Raw genomic sequence first — 17103 nt, forward strand, 5'->3', positions numbered from 1 at the left:
GGCTTCTCCATTGGAACCTTTGCACAGTTGTCCAATAGCTTCACTGATATTAAAAACTGTATTTATGGTGGCAATAACGTTGCCGCATTGGGACAGTGAACTTCAGTCAGTCTTCCATTCTCCTCACCCTACCAAGCAGGAGGAGAGATTGTATAGACTGTACTGTCATGGACTGCAGGATGAAATTGATGATTATCTCTTTGTGGGCTTCACTGGTGCCAAGAAGGGCAAAGTGGTAACTAACCGCGCAGTCTCGCATGGAGTTGCCCTTTACATACAGATCTGCTATGCTTTGGTCACCCTCCCGGTGCTATTTGTGCCCACTTCACAAGGGCTATGACAACCTTTATTACTCTTATCAGAGGAATCCAGGAGGCTGATATTTGCCAAGCAGTTTCTTGGTCTTCTTTCATACCCTCGCAGAACGTAACTACCTCGTGTCTCAGACTCGCAGTGATAGATACTTTATCAGGGCTGTGCTGCATTACTTAATTGGTTGACCAGCACTTGTAAATCCACCCTCCGGAGGTTTTTATTTAGGACTTGTTCATAAGATGAGAAATCTGCAAGAAGAAGTATCAATTAGAAAAAATAGGTACTTCCCTTTGGTAAGACATTTGTGGCTGATAATATATCTTCCCATAGAATGCTCACTGCCCTCTTTTCTCCCCTGTTGAGTTAGTGCCATAGCACGTAAGATCCCAAGGTAGGCAAACTTATTTAATGCTGTGATTATCACTGACACTAGTGCTCTCTTAGGCCCTGATTTAGTATTTGGTAGACAGGGCTACTCCGTCACAAACGTGACGGCTATCCCGTCCGCCATATTAAAACTATATTATATCCTATGACACTTGTAATACAGTGGACCTGATATCAGTCACATTTGTGACAGAGTAACCTGTCCACCAAACTCTAAATTGGGCCCTTAGTTTCTCTCCACAAGCAGTGATGGGGCGCAGAAAGAGTTCTAGGGACTGATGCCTGCTTACCAGGCTGCACCATAGATGCCATGATGATATCACATCTGTGATGGATGAAGCTGCATGGCACCACTTGGCGGTGCTGGGGAGCTATTGCTGAAGAAAAAAAGTTTCCGGGCCCAGTCTGGCACCTGGAGTATACTCATAAAGCGAGGAATGCGCTGCAAGATATAGTATCCTAAAGAAATACTGTTACCAAAGGTACATTTTCTTTTTTGAAGAATTAGAAACATAAAGAATTAAGGTAGTTCAAAATGTATAGGCCTTAAGTTGCATGCAAAATCATCAAATATGGATGCTGCTCTTGGTGCCTGACCCATCCCCAGTTTGACATATAAACTCAAGGCAGCTGCTTCATATACCCTAAAGGGTAATCATCTCACTAAATAACACACAGCCTTTATTGTCGTTATCGGTTCAATTATCTTCTTGTCTGAGCGTTTGATTTGTCAAGAATTAATTATTTCCTGGCACTTTATTACCTTGTCAGGAAAAGGACTTTAAGAAAATTAAGCCATACTTCTCGGAAAGGAGGATTTTAACTTTGAAGGGAACACTGTCTATTGGCTAATACAGGCATGGCTACGCCCCTTCCTGTGTGGGAGGTGAAGAGCTTGCCATCTAATAACCTCTCTGACTCCTCCTCCACCCTCTCCCCCAGTGCATCTATCTCTTAAAGGGGCAGGTGCATTGCAGGGTGTGCGATGGCCTAAAGCGTTAAAGCATACTCAAGGAGGGGGAGATTCCCATGGACAAAAAGTAAAAGAGCGGGTGAGTCCTTGCCTTTAAGATCTTCTGTAAAGCATAGGTTATTACTCCTCCTTATAGACACTTCTTGGGTGCTCTGTTCACTAGCTTCTAAAGACTAAAGGAAGAGTATTAACTGTAGCTTTAAATCCAAATAAAGTTAAATACATGTGTTACATGGACCATAGCACCCATTTGTGTGCCATACATTTTCCTCCAAATGGTTCCTTGAGGGGTGTGACTGGTTGCAGGGTCTGCTTTATGCTTTTCTGCTGATCCCACATCTGTCAAAAGTCCTGCAGAAGGTGGATATGTGGACTAATGCATCTGCCACAGGAGCCCCAGTTTGACCTCATAGTGACAGGTTCAAATCATGGCAGAAATGCTTAGACTTTCATCATTATAAGGTAGATAAAATGAGTAACATTGAGTTAGGTAGCATGAAGCATCTTTTATTCCGCTCCAAGATGCCCCTAGGGATGAACGCGCACCTTACAAATAAGCATTTTATGTTACGTCATCAAGTTGTCCATTGAACCGACACCTCTACCTTCATGTGGCCTTACACCTGTCTTGACGTTTGGCCTCAATGAATTAATCTTCTGTTGTTCACAGTCCGTGGAAGCTCGTCTGGCCCACCAGACATTTCAACCGCGTCCCATGGCGTGGGTTACACATTTCCACACACTCTACAATGGGATTGAAATAGCTCTTTCAAAAGGACAGCTACATCTTGAAGAGAATATCAGGATCTACACAATACACTGGGGTCAGGGGTCCATATAACTGGAAGGTCATAAGGGTCATTATAACATTCATCATCATATAACATTATTCCGATCACAAAGATCTTAAAATGATGGTGATCATTATAACTTTCACTTGAACTGCAAGGGACGTGTATACTGTTAGCAGGCCCGGTGCTTGCCACAGTCCCCTCAACACAACCGAAGGCTCAAGGGAGACAACCTTACAAGACTCTTTTGAGATATAAGAATTGTGGGCTCTGTAGAAGTGTCTTGTTTTGGGAGGTGTTTCCGCGTGTATCTCATGTAGTGGTAGTGTAATCTGTGACGCGGGTGTGTCATTTGTGCAGGTGAGCGCACTGACCATACAGCACCCGGCTACGTTTCATTGACCCTTTTCTTTAGCTAATATATTAATTCGTCAGTTGTAAGTCACAGCGAAGCACGTGTAGCACCTCCGGTTGTTCAATCTGTCACCCATGGCCCTAGGGATGGTTTAAAATCTTTATATCTACATAGGCACGCAGCCTATATATATGCACACACGGTTTCGGCAGGTATTGATGTGTTTGGCTGCTTGGGGTTGAAATGTGAAAGAAGTCCATGCGTTACTTTTGTTGCCTCAACAGGACACAGCGCCCGTTCTACCAAATTGTGCATTGGCAAAGCCAATAGGTCTGATATTGGCCGCCAGCCTGTTGGCTTTGTCAATGCTTGTGTGCCAAGGTTTTTGAAAAGCTTTACTGTTAGAGAAGCTACAGGGCCCTCGTCAATATAAAAAAACACATTTTCTTAAAGCAGACATTTTTTTGGTACTAAGAGAGCTACTTTGTGTGTGGGTGTGCTCCTTGTGAAAGGGCAGAATGCCATCACTTCAGTGAAGGCAGCCACTGGATGGAGTGAGCTGAGCCTTTCATTGCCCACCGCTGAGTGCTGTAGTGGGCGGAATTAACATGTCAACGACACAATAACTGACCAATGGATGACGAGTGTCTGCTGAGAGCCCCTCTAAGTATATTTTACTTATACTAAATAAAATCAAAATGTCCCAGCTATCGCCAGACCTACAAGTTCTCTTCCATCCTCCTCTAAAACCAGGGGCGAGGCTACATTGGTGCAGCAGGTGCAGTGGCACCAGTGCCCAGAGTCCTAAGTGGACCATTCATTGAACCCTGATTATTGTTACATTTTACTACCCCGACAGTCAGATGGTTCAGTTTCCTTTCTAGCACAGGGCTCATGACACTGCTTGTGATCAGAGGAAACTGCTGTATGAACTTCTAAATACCCTAAAATGGTGACACAAAACATCCTAAATGAGCGCGCTAAAAGGATCGAGTCCTGGGAGGGCAGAGTCAACCTTTCATCCTCCCGGCTTTGATCCCATGAGCAAAAGACTCATATGAATCCAGTGTCAAGTGGCAGTTCAGTGGTGTGCGCTGTATGAATGGTCGAGCTGTCACCTACATTCAGCATTCAAGTAGCTCACCCGCGTGGTGTGTATTAATAAAGCTCTTTTTAATGCACGCGCTGCGCTCCCGGCAGCCTCTGCTTTCTTTTCATCCTTTTATGTGGAAGGCTCCTGAGATCAAAGACTAGAAAGGGAGCGCCGCTCGTGTGAGAAACAAGCGTCTCTGTGAAGCCACCTTTCAGATTCGCGGCGAGCTCGCTCCTTTCAGATTCAAATCCAGTGCCATTGCCATAGCAATGGGTCCCTGCACCCCATCACCTCTCCCACACCATATCTCTCCGTCCTGTCCCCTACCTAACGACGCTCGGAAAGGAAGGCCCTCCCATGGCTGACGATGCTCGGAAACGAAGAGACCCCTCCCATGGCTAACGATGCTCGGAAACGAAGACCCGAGCATGGCTAACGATGCTCGGAAACGAAGGCCCGAGCATGGCTACTGTTCACGCGGTTCTTTTCTGAGGGGACGAGAGGCGGCTTGCCCCTTTGCGTATCAAGAATTTATATGAGCAATATGGCCTCCGCTCTAAGCAGTGCTGCAATTGGACAAACTCTACTCCGGGAGCCCATAAATTAGGGGTCATGGTGCGGCAGAAGAAAGGGTGTGGAGTCACAAGGGGCAAAGCTTGAAAAGCAGAGCCCGACAGTCAACGCACACATGTATTTGTTTAAAAAACATCTGCTGCAAATAAATTGGCAACAAGGTGACAGTGAATCTGTTCTAAATCACTTAATAGATCACAGAGAGGCTGCACCTTAAAATATATTGTCATAGTTAAAGCACCTGCTGCAGAGATCAGTTAGTGCCTAGCAGTTATGAGGGGATTACAACACTGGCATGATAACTCTGAGGTTAGCACCGTTCTGGGAGAGTTCCGGGTTTTATCCAGGTACAGATTTGACTCAGAAGGTACCACAGAGGGGTAATGAACCTGCTGGAAAGCACCCAGTCTAACATGCAGATCACAGATTTTTATTTTATTTAGATAGGTAAGTGGACTACTGCTTTTAACACTGTGTCTTCCTGCTCCTAAGTTGCAAGCCTTCTAGTATATCGCAGAGCTCCATTTACCTGCACCAAGGAGCTGCATGCACACTGTAAGTCATGGCTTTAGATTTTATTATGTTTTCTTAATCTGTTGTTATTCGAAGATTGCTAGAAGGTCTCTTTTTGGAAGTAATAAAGTCTTATTCGCACCACTGAGGTACGTTTTTTATCCTGGCGTTGTGTTTCTCCGAACCATTCACTTTAAATATATATTGTCCTTAAGTATGGATGCTATGTGATTCCTACACCTTATAAGTTGTAACCCTCATCGTCTTATGTAACATTTCCTGTACATTGATTTACACATGTGTATGATTTATCGTGTCTCTGTGTGTGATGTAAAATGCACTGACACCCTACACTGGGATGAGAAGCCATAAAAAAAAAAATATACATAAAATAGTAACCTGGTGTTGAGAAATGACACCAGGACAAATCTAACATTTTTCCCTGGGACAATAAATAGCTGCAGAACCGAGATCCGGCTGGATTCCTCTACTTTCCAGCACTGCCTCTAAGACATAACATGAATTTAAATCTCATCTGTATACAATGAAATTGTGAATTATAGTTAAGAAGCCAAAAACTAAATGGGGTTTGAAGTGGGCTCCTCTCTTTTCAATAGAGGGGCTTGTTTTCATAGAGAGACCATGCATTTATTGGGGACAGGACTACCACCTAGCATTTTGAGGAGTGCTCGGGGATGCAGAACACACTTTACTTTCAGACAACAGAACATAACTTTCTCTTCCCTCTCGCCCATACAGAATTCCCTCCTGAGAGGCAACGAACTGAATGGTCATCGAGTCAGACGTGTATCCCTCTTGAGACTATGCATGGCAGAAACTCATTTCTGACCTCTAGGAAGCGAGCCCTGCTTTCTGACAGGAGTTGACTACATCTGTGATGATGTTGCAGCTAGGGCCCTCCCGTAAGCAGATTTTTTAAGTAAAATTGAGGACAGATTTAAGAAAATGGCATAGAATTTAGATTACTATGCGTTCTTTGCTTTTGGATACTTTTTAGAAAGAATAATTAATAAAATACTAAAATTGTAGGTGTACCTATCTACAGTGCTTTATTTGTAAAAGAATGAGTGCCGGTGCCCAAAGCTCTTCTCAGAAGTCACTGGCATGCCTATTAAATGTCAGCGCACCGAATCCCAAGGCTGAGCAGTCTTCAATCCACCCCATAGCTCTTGAATCCACTAGCAGACACTCTCATCTCCTTTATCTCACTCTTATGGGTTCCTGCTTTCTCTCTTTGAGACGGCTTTTCCGCCTTTCTCTTTCTCCTTCTTCTTCTTCCCCTTTGGGTGTTTTCTCTCTCTTGTTCTAGGTAAATGTATGATGAGATCAAATAAGTGCCAATCCTCAATTACTTTTTTTTTTTTTAAACAGCTTGAAATCCTTCTCTGTAGCCCCTACAATGTCCTTTGGCATTAGTCCAAATGTTTACCCTACGGAACACCAACCTTACCCTAACCTTGGTCCTTCTAATTATTTGAGTCCTACATCTATTTAAAACATGGCCCTATCTCTAACCCTTAGTATTTACCCTAAAACAGCTTGAGCCTCACACTAACATTGACCCCTAACCTTGCCCCTATCTTAACTTTGTCTCTGAGCCTTATCCTCACCTAATGATAAACCTGATCTAACCCGTTACCCTTGCGCTAACATTCCCCCCAACGCAAAGTGTGAAACTAGCCTAGCCCTAATCTTGACCCCATCCTTCATCTCATTACCCTTATTTAGGATAAACTGCTTTTCAATTAAATATTTCCACTGAAACGTGTTCTCTGAAATGTACTTGAATTAAATAATTGAGGGTCATATTTACAGTTTTGCAGATGCGGGGACAGTCGCCAAAAAGCAGCGGATACCCTGTCTGTCCTGTTTTAAGTGTATAGCAACCCGATTTTCTCTAAATAACCCCTATTTTTTAACTAGCTTCCCACATCCGTCAAACTCCAAATAAAAGCAGAGTGTGTATAATCTCTCGATTTTATTCAAAAGAAATCTTAAAATAATCACTGGACCAAATGTGTCTCTTTCTTGATTTCACAGGTACCCCTTTTCAATCAGCTGTTCTATTTGTGCTTAAATGTTTTGGTTCTTTAGTTCTGTTGCACTTGATGCTGCGAGTTTTTATTGTGTATTGTGCTTGTTTCTATATACATTGGTGTAAAACTTTGACCTGACAACCCATCACACCTTACTACCGCCACTCACTTTCTTTGTCCACTATGCAAGGCATGCCAGATACAGACAGGGGGAATCCAGAATGACCCTCAGGTACAGGAAGAAAACTCCCTGCAAGTCGGCTATTTATTTTTGTTTATAGAAAACAGACTCCTGCTGTGAGAGATTGTTTTCTCTAAATAGAAAAGTTTACAGAATGTGTGATTTAAAAATGGTGTCCATTCAGCACATTTTAAGTGCTCTAAATTGCGGTGCTGTGGCAGCGGCTCCCTTTACAGCACAGAGATCCCCACCACTTAGATGGGGATCTCTAAATAGAGTGGGTGGTCCTCTACCCAGGCCTTATTGAGGCCCAAAAAGAGCTGTTAATTGATACTTCAAGGATTCTGTCCGTATAAGGATTTTTTCTCTTTTCTACTAACTGTGTCTATTTTTTTCGAACAAGTGAGACCTGCTTTAGCAAAGTCTTAGTTGCGGGTTGTAACGAGTTCACTTCTCCAATGCTCCTTTTTATTCAATACATTACTATGAACTTTCTTGTTAATTTGCTTATTTTTCTTTTTAGCCCTACTTTTCAGTCTTTGTAAAATATCACTCAATCAGTTTCACTCTATCAATTAATTTCAACCAATCTTTCGATCATACATAGTCCTTTCAAGTAGAAGTAAAACCGATCTCTCTAGACGCCAACAAAATGGTCAATTTTAATTGCTTTATGATTATTCCTGTTACAGAAAAGAGAAATTCTAGATCGTTGCACATATACTCTTTAGGAATCACATTTCCACCATCCTCCGTCATGGCAAACTCACCATCTGAAACAAAACATACAAGTACAATATCCAAATATCCAATATATCATTCAATCTTGTCTAAAAAATTAGTCCATCCTGGTTCTCACTATGGGAGGCTTTGAGTATAATTTCTTCCTCGAGTCAAATTCGTAGCCATAACACACATTAGGCTTCATTAGTGTTACGAGGATCTCAACTTTAGGATATTGGCCACTCCTAAACTGGAGGGATTCACAGTTGTGTCTATTCTTACACTTTCTGCCACACTTTACGCTTTTGCATAGCAAATAAGCCAGCCTTCACCCAACAGCCTATTAACTATGCTCTCCGAAAGAGCACAAATAACCCAAATCAGATGATAGCTCTTCGTGGTTTGTCAGATGCGTGAAGCGCTATATAAATTAAACAGTACTGTACAATGCAACTGAATTGATATCAATCATGCATGTCCTGCATTTTAAGGACAACTGTGTTTTTTTGGGGAATAAATGTTAATCATGTTGGCACTCGGGCATCAATAAGTGGTGCCTAGCCGTGACTTGTTGTGGTCCAGAGCTTGAGAAGAACTCACAATGGGGTTTTGGAGGCATCAAAAACAGTGAGAATATGAGAAAATTAGAAAAGAAATATAATATATGTAGAGAAGCGGCTCACACTTCAAAGTCTTGGAGTGCCCTTCAGCTTCAATCACAGATGCGGCAGGAAGAGACCCCGTCACCACCATCTGCCCCATTAAGGTGTGTCCCTGGTGTCTTCTTTCCTTTCATCTGTCTTGCCTTCTTCTACCATATGTTTACATAACGTTATGATTTGCATCATACGCCAAAGTCTTAAGATCTGGATCTATACGTTTTTTGTAAAGTTACAAAATAAGGCCCCACAGGTTATTCACATAACTGTATTTTGTGATTAAAATATCATATTTCCAGAGCACCCAAGTCTCCCACAGTCTGACAGAGTTTCTTCCATGGACTAGCCATCTCATCCAAGACACATCTCTCTGAAATGCAGGAGGTCACCCAGATCTCCCAGTACGTGTGGAAATACCACATGTACTGTACAAATAGTAAACAAAAGACATGGATTGTTTTTCTGTTCAAAAACAATGCACTGCATGCTGTGTGAATTCAATTGGAATGTCAAATCTATTGGGTTGGCAGGGGAGAAGAGGTGTCAAATATGAAACTATACTGTTTTGGTGGTCAACGGAGCTGGGGCTCACCAGAGAAGCACCACATCCAAGGTACCCTCTCGCCCCCACAAGAGAAACTATTGTATTGTATTGCAATTACATATATGCCGCACTTACTACTCCTGACAAGGCTTGAAGCGCTTTACGTTGAGTCGCACACTAGACTAGAACCCAAGATTAGTGGTTAATCCCGTGGTTATAGGTTATTTGGCTTACTCTTGTGTTCTCAAGAAAACCATTCCGTGTATTTTCTCCACCTTCCTTGTTGTAGATTAAATTAATAGCACTTAGGTGCGACCATTAGTTTGGGGGTGTTATGTGAATTCATATAGATCAGTGATACTAAAATATGGCTTGCGGCCCTCCTGATTTTTACATGCAGAAGCACTGTGCTTCTCTTTATTTGAGAATACTAACATTCAGAAATGTGTTAAATAAACGGGCAAGCTCCAACTAAGGTAAAAACAATAAGGAAATAAGGTGTTCTGCACCACAGGAACGCATTCATTTTTAAAGACATCTTGCAAAAGACATGTAAAAAGTTTATTTCATTAACATGCAGAAGCGAAACAGTTTCATCTCAGTACATCAGATTATATCAGTGAATTGAGAAGTATTTTTTAAAAGAGCTAGCTTTCCAAAAATGAATGTTGAAACGTATCCCTCCTTCCACCCTGAAAACAGTGGCAATAGTAAACTAAGAGGCAAGTGCAAGGTTCATGCTTTGCTAACACCTCACCCACCTTACACCCATGCAAAGCCTCACTCCAGCCCTGCTGGCATGAGTATAGCCCTCGGCCAAACACAGACCATACATACTTTTGGCCCCTGGGAAAAAAATTGAGCGTGCTCAAGTTGTAGACGATGGGGTGACGAGGTAGGCTAGAGGTGATTAGGTTCTGTTAGGTTGCAGGGATGTGGTTTGAAAAAAGGAGACGTGATCTATGAAATAAGGTGTGGGAAATTTGCAGAAATACAAAATGGAGTAATCCTACGACCTAGAGAAGGCGATTTCAGAGAGAGGAGGCGTGCAGAAAGTAGAAGATGACGAGGGGGAAAGGAAGGGGAGGGAACAATTGAAAGTTCTACTGGCATTTTACAGTGGAAATTAATTTTTTTCTTTTTAATAAAAACAGGAACCAATCATATTTGGTAAAGGGTGGTGCCCCGGTAGAACAGGCTGACGGGCAAATACTTTAGGAAGCAATAGTTTACTTCTACATTTTGATTTCAGAATGAAACACCTCCCCTCTTTAATTATATCCCATCGGCTATTTATGCCGCGCACTTCATAACCTGCACGGTGTTTTGACACTTTCGTGTGGTATTACTGCTGCGTAGTTCATGGTACCCATTTCATTATCTCGGAAGAGTGAGACCGAGCCGACATTCCGAGGAGTCGAATAATCCCTTACACTCACGTTGCACCGCGATGAACTCGACCCCGTGACGTCTGCGTTACCCTCGCGCTCTCCAGCAGGGGTCAGAGCCTTCTGACCTTTTTCTCCAGGTCAATAGTAGCTACTTGTGCGCACGCGTTCCACTGACGATGCACGGAAGGCCTCTGCTGCCCTGCTCTCCGTGAACAAACTACAAATGGAGACTTATGTTGTGCATCAATGTGCTAAAAGCATCTGGGGAACACATAATGTATACAAAACTGCTGAACATAATATGAAGGTCTGGGGCCCAAGCCCAACCCCTTTTTCATGAGGTGTCTGATGGCCCACTGCAAGTCTTTATGAAGCACAAGAGATGAGCCCCCCACCCCCCTGCTGTCCGCAGTTGTGTAGTGGTGCCAGGTGTTGCTGCTGGCTCCAGCCGTCCTCCTTTCTCCACCCCCTCCACACAAGCTCTTTGTAGGTTATCAAGTACCCATTGGCGCCCCTCCTCTCTGCGCGCTCCTGATAGGAACAAAACCCACTCATCGCGCTTGGGCTGGGATGGGTGCTGGAAGGCGGCTTCCCTCAGAGGAGCCTCGCTTGACAGAGTCGAGGAGACTATAGGAGATGTAACCCGTTTCATTAAGACCATCCTAGTCACTTGGAAGGGCAACCGGCATCGACAATCCGAGCAGAGACCACTCCAGCAAGACCCTGCCGGTGAACCGCAAAACCCACCGCCACCCTCATACAAAGAAGCACAAGTGGAAACACTTCCAGCACGACGCTGTCAGTAGAAGGCACCACTCACCATCTTCCCCTGCCAAGAAGGATATTATTCAAACAAGGACTTGCCAGTGTTTGACCAGACCCACAGATATCCTCAGCTGGAGAGAAGAGTTATAGACTCCAGCACGACCACACCAGAAGACAAGAGCCATAGCCATTGCCACCAGAGAAACAGAGGTACGCATTCTGGCCCTATGACCCTGTCGATGGACACAAAATCTACAACCAAACACAAAAACTCTGAGGTGTAAGCTTTTCTAACAAAGCCCCCCTTAGACGACAGACTCACATTTGCACCTGGAGAAGAAAACCCTCAAACAAGTCCAGTTCTGCCCAACAAGCGGCACAGGTCATTCCCTGAGACTCCTCCAGTGAGCAGTAAGATCTTCTCACCCTCAACACAGAAGAAGACGCATCCAAGACCCCCAGCAGATGGCAGAGCACTTCTCCATACGCAAATAATGAAGCAAACTCCTGTATCAACATCTATCCAGGGGATGTAAGAGTTAGTGCTACTTCATCCCACGACTAAAGAGACACCACTTCAAACAGGACCTGTCCAGTTGACTGCAAGATTCACCAGAAACCAAGCTAGAGTTTGAGATCCTGCCACCAAGACCGTGTCTAGACCAGACCCATTTCCAGGCAGAGTCAGAGAGGCAGAACCTGCCAACAAGACACCCCCAGTGGAAAGCCAGGCCCTTATTCATCCACTGCCAAGCCAACTAAACAAGCCTTTTGACCAAGACCACTCCAGTGTTCGGCAGAGCCCAACTTCATCCTCATCGCACGAGCTGTTAGACTGGGGCCAGGATGACCATAAAGGAGGTGAGAGCCTACCAAGGGCCTTTCTTCTAGCTCCCTCTTTCTCAGCTTCTCAACTCCCCTTCATAGGAGCCTTTGGGCTTATAGCGGATAAAGCTTAGGAGATTCAGCATACTGCTTGTCAGTCCGAGTAGTTACTAGACAGTGTATTAGAAGGTGTCCGCCCTACCAGGGTGCTATGCTATAGTAGGATTGGGCAGATGCCCCATACAGTTCCCAATTCACAGCTCGAGAAACGTCACCTGAAATCACTCTGCACAGTGATTCCCAAGAGTAAAGAATTGTTACATGAGTTGACCTTTTGTATTTCTAATAGTTATACACTAATGTCCGTCTCTCTTCCATCTAGTCTTTATTTTAAATGACTGTCAGCTTCATTTTGTTGTGTGTTTTAATCATGTTATCATCTCTTTCTCTCAGCTCTTTGAATCTCTATCTCTTCCTGTCTCGGTCTGTTTCTTTCCAGTTCTGTTTCCAATCTATGTCGGGCATATGCTCCCAAAAGGCTGGCATTGTGGGGGCAGAGTCAGCCATAAACCAACTTCTTCTCTGAAAGGTAGGCATGGCATTTGCATCATCAAGTACATGCCCCCATAGGGACTCTCAAAGGTTAGTAGGGTTGGATTTGAGTCAATCCATTGCACCCTAAAGCGTCTCAAAGCCGGCTGGTGGAGGTCATGGCCTGACACACCACGCTCTTTAGCAGACACTGCATTTTCACGAATCTGTCCTAACCACCCAGCCCACATTCACCCTACCTTGCACGGATACTACTGCACTAGCTTGACTAGATTTCCAAAATATTGATAGGACATGTTAACCAGTCGTGGAGGCCATTGATTGACTACATCCCTACCATGCCAGTCATTCGCTGTTCTCCACCCCTCCAACTGACTGTACTACCACCTCTCCTCCACCCCTTCTCTTGCAGGACCTGAAGAGCCGTCGCTTTTGGTGCTGTGTGCTGGCAGAGACGTTGGGCACCTTCATGTTGGTGGTGGTGGTTCTGGGGTCCTCGTGCCCAGGCCCAGGTTCTTCCGCGCCACCACCCATGTTGCAGGGTGCCCTCGCTGCAGGGTTCTCAGTGGTCGGACTCATCCACTGTTTTGGGGAGATTAGCGGCGCACAGGTGAACCCCGCCATCACCATGGCCTTGCTCTGCACCCGCCGAGTGGACCTCCTGCATGCAGTGGCCTATATGTTGGCGCAGTGCCTGGGCGCCACCCTGGCCTCTGGAATGTTCTACCTTCTAACGCCACAGGCTGCAGTCTCCTACCTTGTCACCAGGGTAAGTTGCTGCTCATTGTGTGTTTAATAGTTAGCACAATTACACATAAGAATACATGATTTAATAAATACATAGATATATAACTTTATAAGACCCAAAGCTAAATTGTACCTGTTTAGGACACACACACCACATATCATTTTGAATGTACTGTAGTAATAAAATTCGAATTTGACCTTTGCACCTTAGTAATAAATGTGTGAATTGTTGTTTGTTAGTACTGTTGCCCTAAATAGCATGAAATAAATCGGTTAGAAGCAGGCATATATTGCCGACGTTTTATATGATACGTTTGAGTTGTTTGTAGACACACAATTTTTACTTCTGTACTTTCTCCTATTACTTCCTCTTTGTGTATTTTTCTTTCTTCACTTGGGACACATTGCACGATTTTCTGGAGTGAATATTATCATTGTACCGTTTTGCCCACTTTGAATTAAATCCTTTGTAGTGAGACAAGAATTATGTTGGTCATATATTATATGGAAAAACATTTATTGCGTACTATAATATTTATATAAATGAGAACCATGAGAACCACAGTTCTTCGAAATACATATAGGTTCGCTTAGGCAAATGGGTTGCTCTTGTTATTTGAGAACAATTCCTGCAGTATTCAGCAGCCTTTTTCCAGTGATATCTGAAGGAAACCGTAAATTGTGACTGTTTTCACTGATATTTGAATTAGGGGCGAACCTAACTATATGTATAAGATATCCAATCATTTCTCTGACGTGCTTCTTTCCAAGCAGGGCCGGCTTCAGCGCTGTTGGCACCCGGTGTGACAATCATTTTTGTCGCCCCACACTCTATGACTATCTCCTGGGATTCTTTTACTACCACATGGCAAAAGTGCTCCTATTCTCTCCAATCATAAGCTATTGGTAAACACAGCACCCCAAGAGGTCAGCGCCCAGTGCGGCCGCACCGGTGGCACTGCCTTAAAGCCGGCCTGGCCTGTTTCCAAGAACCCAAGTCAGTTGCATCACACCATATACACAGACAGAACAGGAAGAATAACCAGTGATGTAGTTATTAAAAGTGCAGCATGTGCAGTGGCACTGGGGTCCAGAGGCGAGAGCGGCCCACTGCATCCAAATTAGAGCATTTTTTATAACCAATGCAGGGGATGGGCGTTCAGTTTCCTTGCTTACATCGGGGCGCAAAGCACCCTTGCTATGCCACTGAGAATTACACAACATAGGCACAGCACAGAGAGACAAACACAAGGTATTAATTACAGTGAAGGATATTGCTTTTCATCTCCTTAGATATTGGCTGGTGCCCTGGTCCACCCACAGCACCACACTTCCTCTGACTAGCCTTTTGTTTCAGTGTCACCTCCTAATCCCCCATCTGTACGTATGTATGCAGGGTATTTATATGGCAACAAGCTTACTACAAAGCAGTGGGCATTGAATATGGCAGTGGTATGGAAATGGAGTTCATTAGATGACCAGAGAATGGGGTGCAGAAGGGATGAACGAAACATAGACATGATCTTTAAAAGAGGGGCACCTCTTAAGTGGGTGTCGCAAAGTCATTATAAAGTTACATCAAGAATGCTGGACTGCTCAAACAGCTGTGTCCTCTGGCCCTCCTGAGGTGAAGTTGGGACTGAGCTTGCAGAATTACTCCTTGTATTGTATGGTAGTTGTATTTATGTATAAGCACTTACCACCCCTGATGAGGCATTGAAGCACTTTATGGCCAGTAGCATGCTACTCTGAAACACCCAAGATTAGTGGTTCGTCCAGTGTTACTGGTTAATGTTGGGTATTGGAATTCATCTTTTACTCTCATAGAAACCATTCTACGCATTAATTGTAGTTTTTTTGTGGTAGATTGAGTTAATAGGAGTTAGGTGTTATCATCAGTGCGACTTCGTGCAAATAGTTGGTAGGGTGAGTAATTAACCTAGGTTAGTTATTGTTAGATTGCAGCATTTGGTTTCAAAGAAGGAGGGATTGTGATCTACTGGGCAAGGTGTGGGCAGTTCTCACAAATGCAATAACAGAGGGTAAGGTGGACAGGCATGTGAAAGAGTAGACTACAGTCAGACAGGGTAAGGCATGTCGAGGGTGGAGGATGGGTAAGGAGGGGTCCATTCACTAGAAAGGAAGAGAGGGAGCCTTCAATAGATTACAGTCAAGGTGAATTTTAATGAAGAGATTTGAAATATAGTGGAAGACAGCTTTTTGGCATAGCATGCAATCTAAGGATGTACAAAATGGAGAAACCACTGATGTATGTCATATGTGAGCAGGAGCTATATATTGTACCATCTTTAGTGTTCCATTTGTCTTTCAATTGTATTGAATCATCTTTGTCCTTTGATAGGTAAAATTAACAGTGAAGATTATTCCGATTTATTTGACTTTGTACTCAGTTGTTTCTGATGTACGGTACTGTTATGTTGGGTTTGACAAGTAAGATTTAGGGGAGTGAACCATCTCTGCGATTTGTAATGATTATTCTTTTTTATACTGGTTCCTAGCTGATCTTGTTAAGGGCATGTTTGTGAGGCGATTGTGATGATTTGGTTCTCCCTTGATGTTAGAGGGAACTGCAGTTGCATCTGTCTAAGGACAGAGCCCAGGATTTATGCTGAACCGTGTCTTTACAAACAACATTGACCGATGGATCATATTGGAAAAAGCCAAGTCTTAACCATTCTTCTGGACTTCAAATGATTCTTAGTGGCTTTAATCTTTCAAAGTAGGGCATTCCATCATTTGGTGGCCACCATTAATTTTTTTCTTGTATGCTGGGATTATTCGAACGTGTCTTAGTTGGACATATTTGGTGATTTCTGATTGAAGGAAGTTTTGCCCTTTGCCATTTATCGCTCTACGGGTGTTGCATTATAGCTTGAAAGAGAATCATCTTGTGATTGGGAGCCAGTGGAGGGCCTTCAATACAGGTGAGATGCCCATTTGTATGTTTACATCGGAAGTAGTCTTGCTGCTAACTTCTCTACAGCCGTCTCATGATTGAGAGTTGAATGCCATGGTGAGGTCAGTTAGCATAATCCAGTTTAGAGAGGATGTGTGATGTTGTTGCTTGTATCTTTTAAGAAAATCCAAGATGTGAAAAGATGCATCGACGTATTTTCGTCCTTTGGAAAATTGATTTAGATAGCTTGTCCACTGGCGTATTCACGGAAAGCTCAGAAAAAAAACAATGCCAAGAAATGCACCTCTTCCTATTTTTGGCAGAACTCTCAGTTCATCCTGCCTGAAGGTCAAAGACCATAACTTCTCCATTCACCGCAGGGCAGTATTTTGTTTTTTGATGCATTTAACTTAAGGTGATATCACGTCATTCATTTATCTGTGGCTGTGAAAGAGTTGTTGATTTATAATTTTCCTATTTCCTTAGTATGTTTGTATTTAAGAGTTATATGCGTGTCATCCTCGTAATTGCAGAGGGTCTGTTCAAAACTGTTGATTAAGGTCTACTAGTGGTTTCATGTATATGGTGAACAGTAGAGGTGAGATGATAGATCCTTTTAGAACTCCTGTCTGTTTTTATGCTGTATGAATTTGATGGAAAAGGGGGTACATGAATAAGGTAGGACCTGTCATTTACGTAAGAAGAAATCTAAGTAAGAGTGATGCCATCTATTCATACTTCT

The 17103-nt window shown here is 43.4% G+C and overlaps 1 protein-coding gene across 2 annotated transcripts in view; it reads left to right on the top strand.

The window, feature by feature from the left end:
- Positions 1-17103, top strand: part of LOC146833237 (aquaporin-4-like) — a 107983-nt gene that overhangs the window by 78370 nt on the left and 12510 nt on the right. The window contains exons 3-4 of one of the 2 annotated variants that reach the window (XM_085600889.1): positions 12645-12734; positions 13110-13466. In XM_085600889.1, the coding sequence (XP_085457015.1) occupies positions 13167-13466 (300 nt within the window). In that variant the 5' untranslated portion in view covers positions 12645-12734; positions 13110-13166. The remainder of the gene's footprint in view (positions 1-12644; positions 12735-13109; positions 13467-17103) is intronic. The other variant, XM_085600888.1, reaches the window with a different exon arrangement.

Source organism: Triturus cristatus, chromosome 4_2, assembly GCF_964204655.1.
Source record: "Triturus cristatus chromosome 4_2, aTriCri1.1, whole genome shotgun sequence".
Lineage (NCBI taxonomy): Eukaryota > Metazoa > Chordata > Amphibia > Caudata > Salamandridae > Triturus > Triturus cristatus.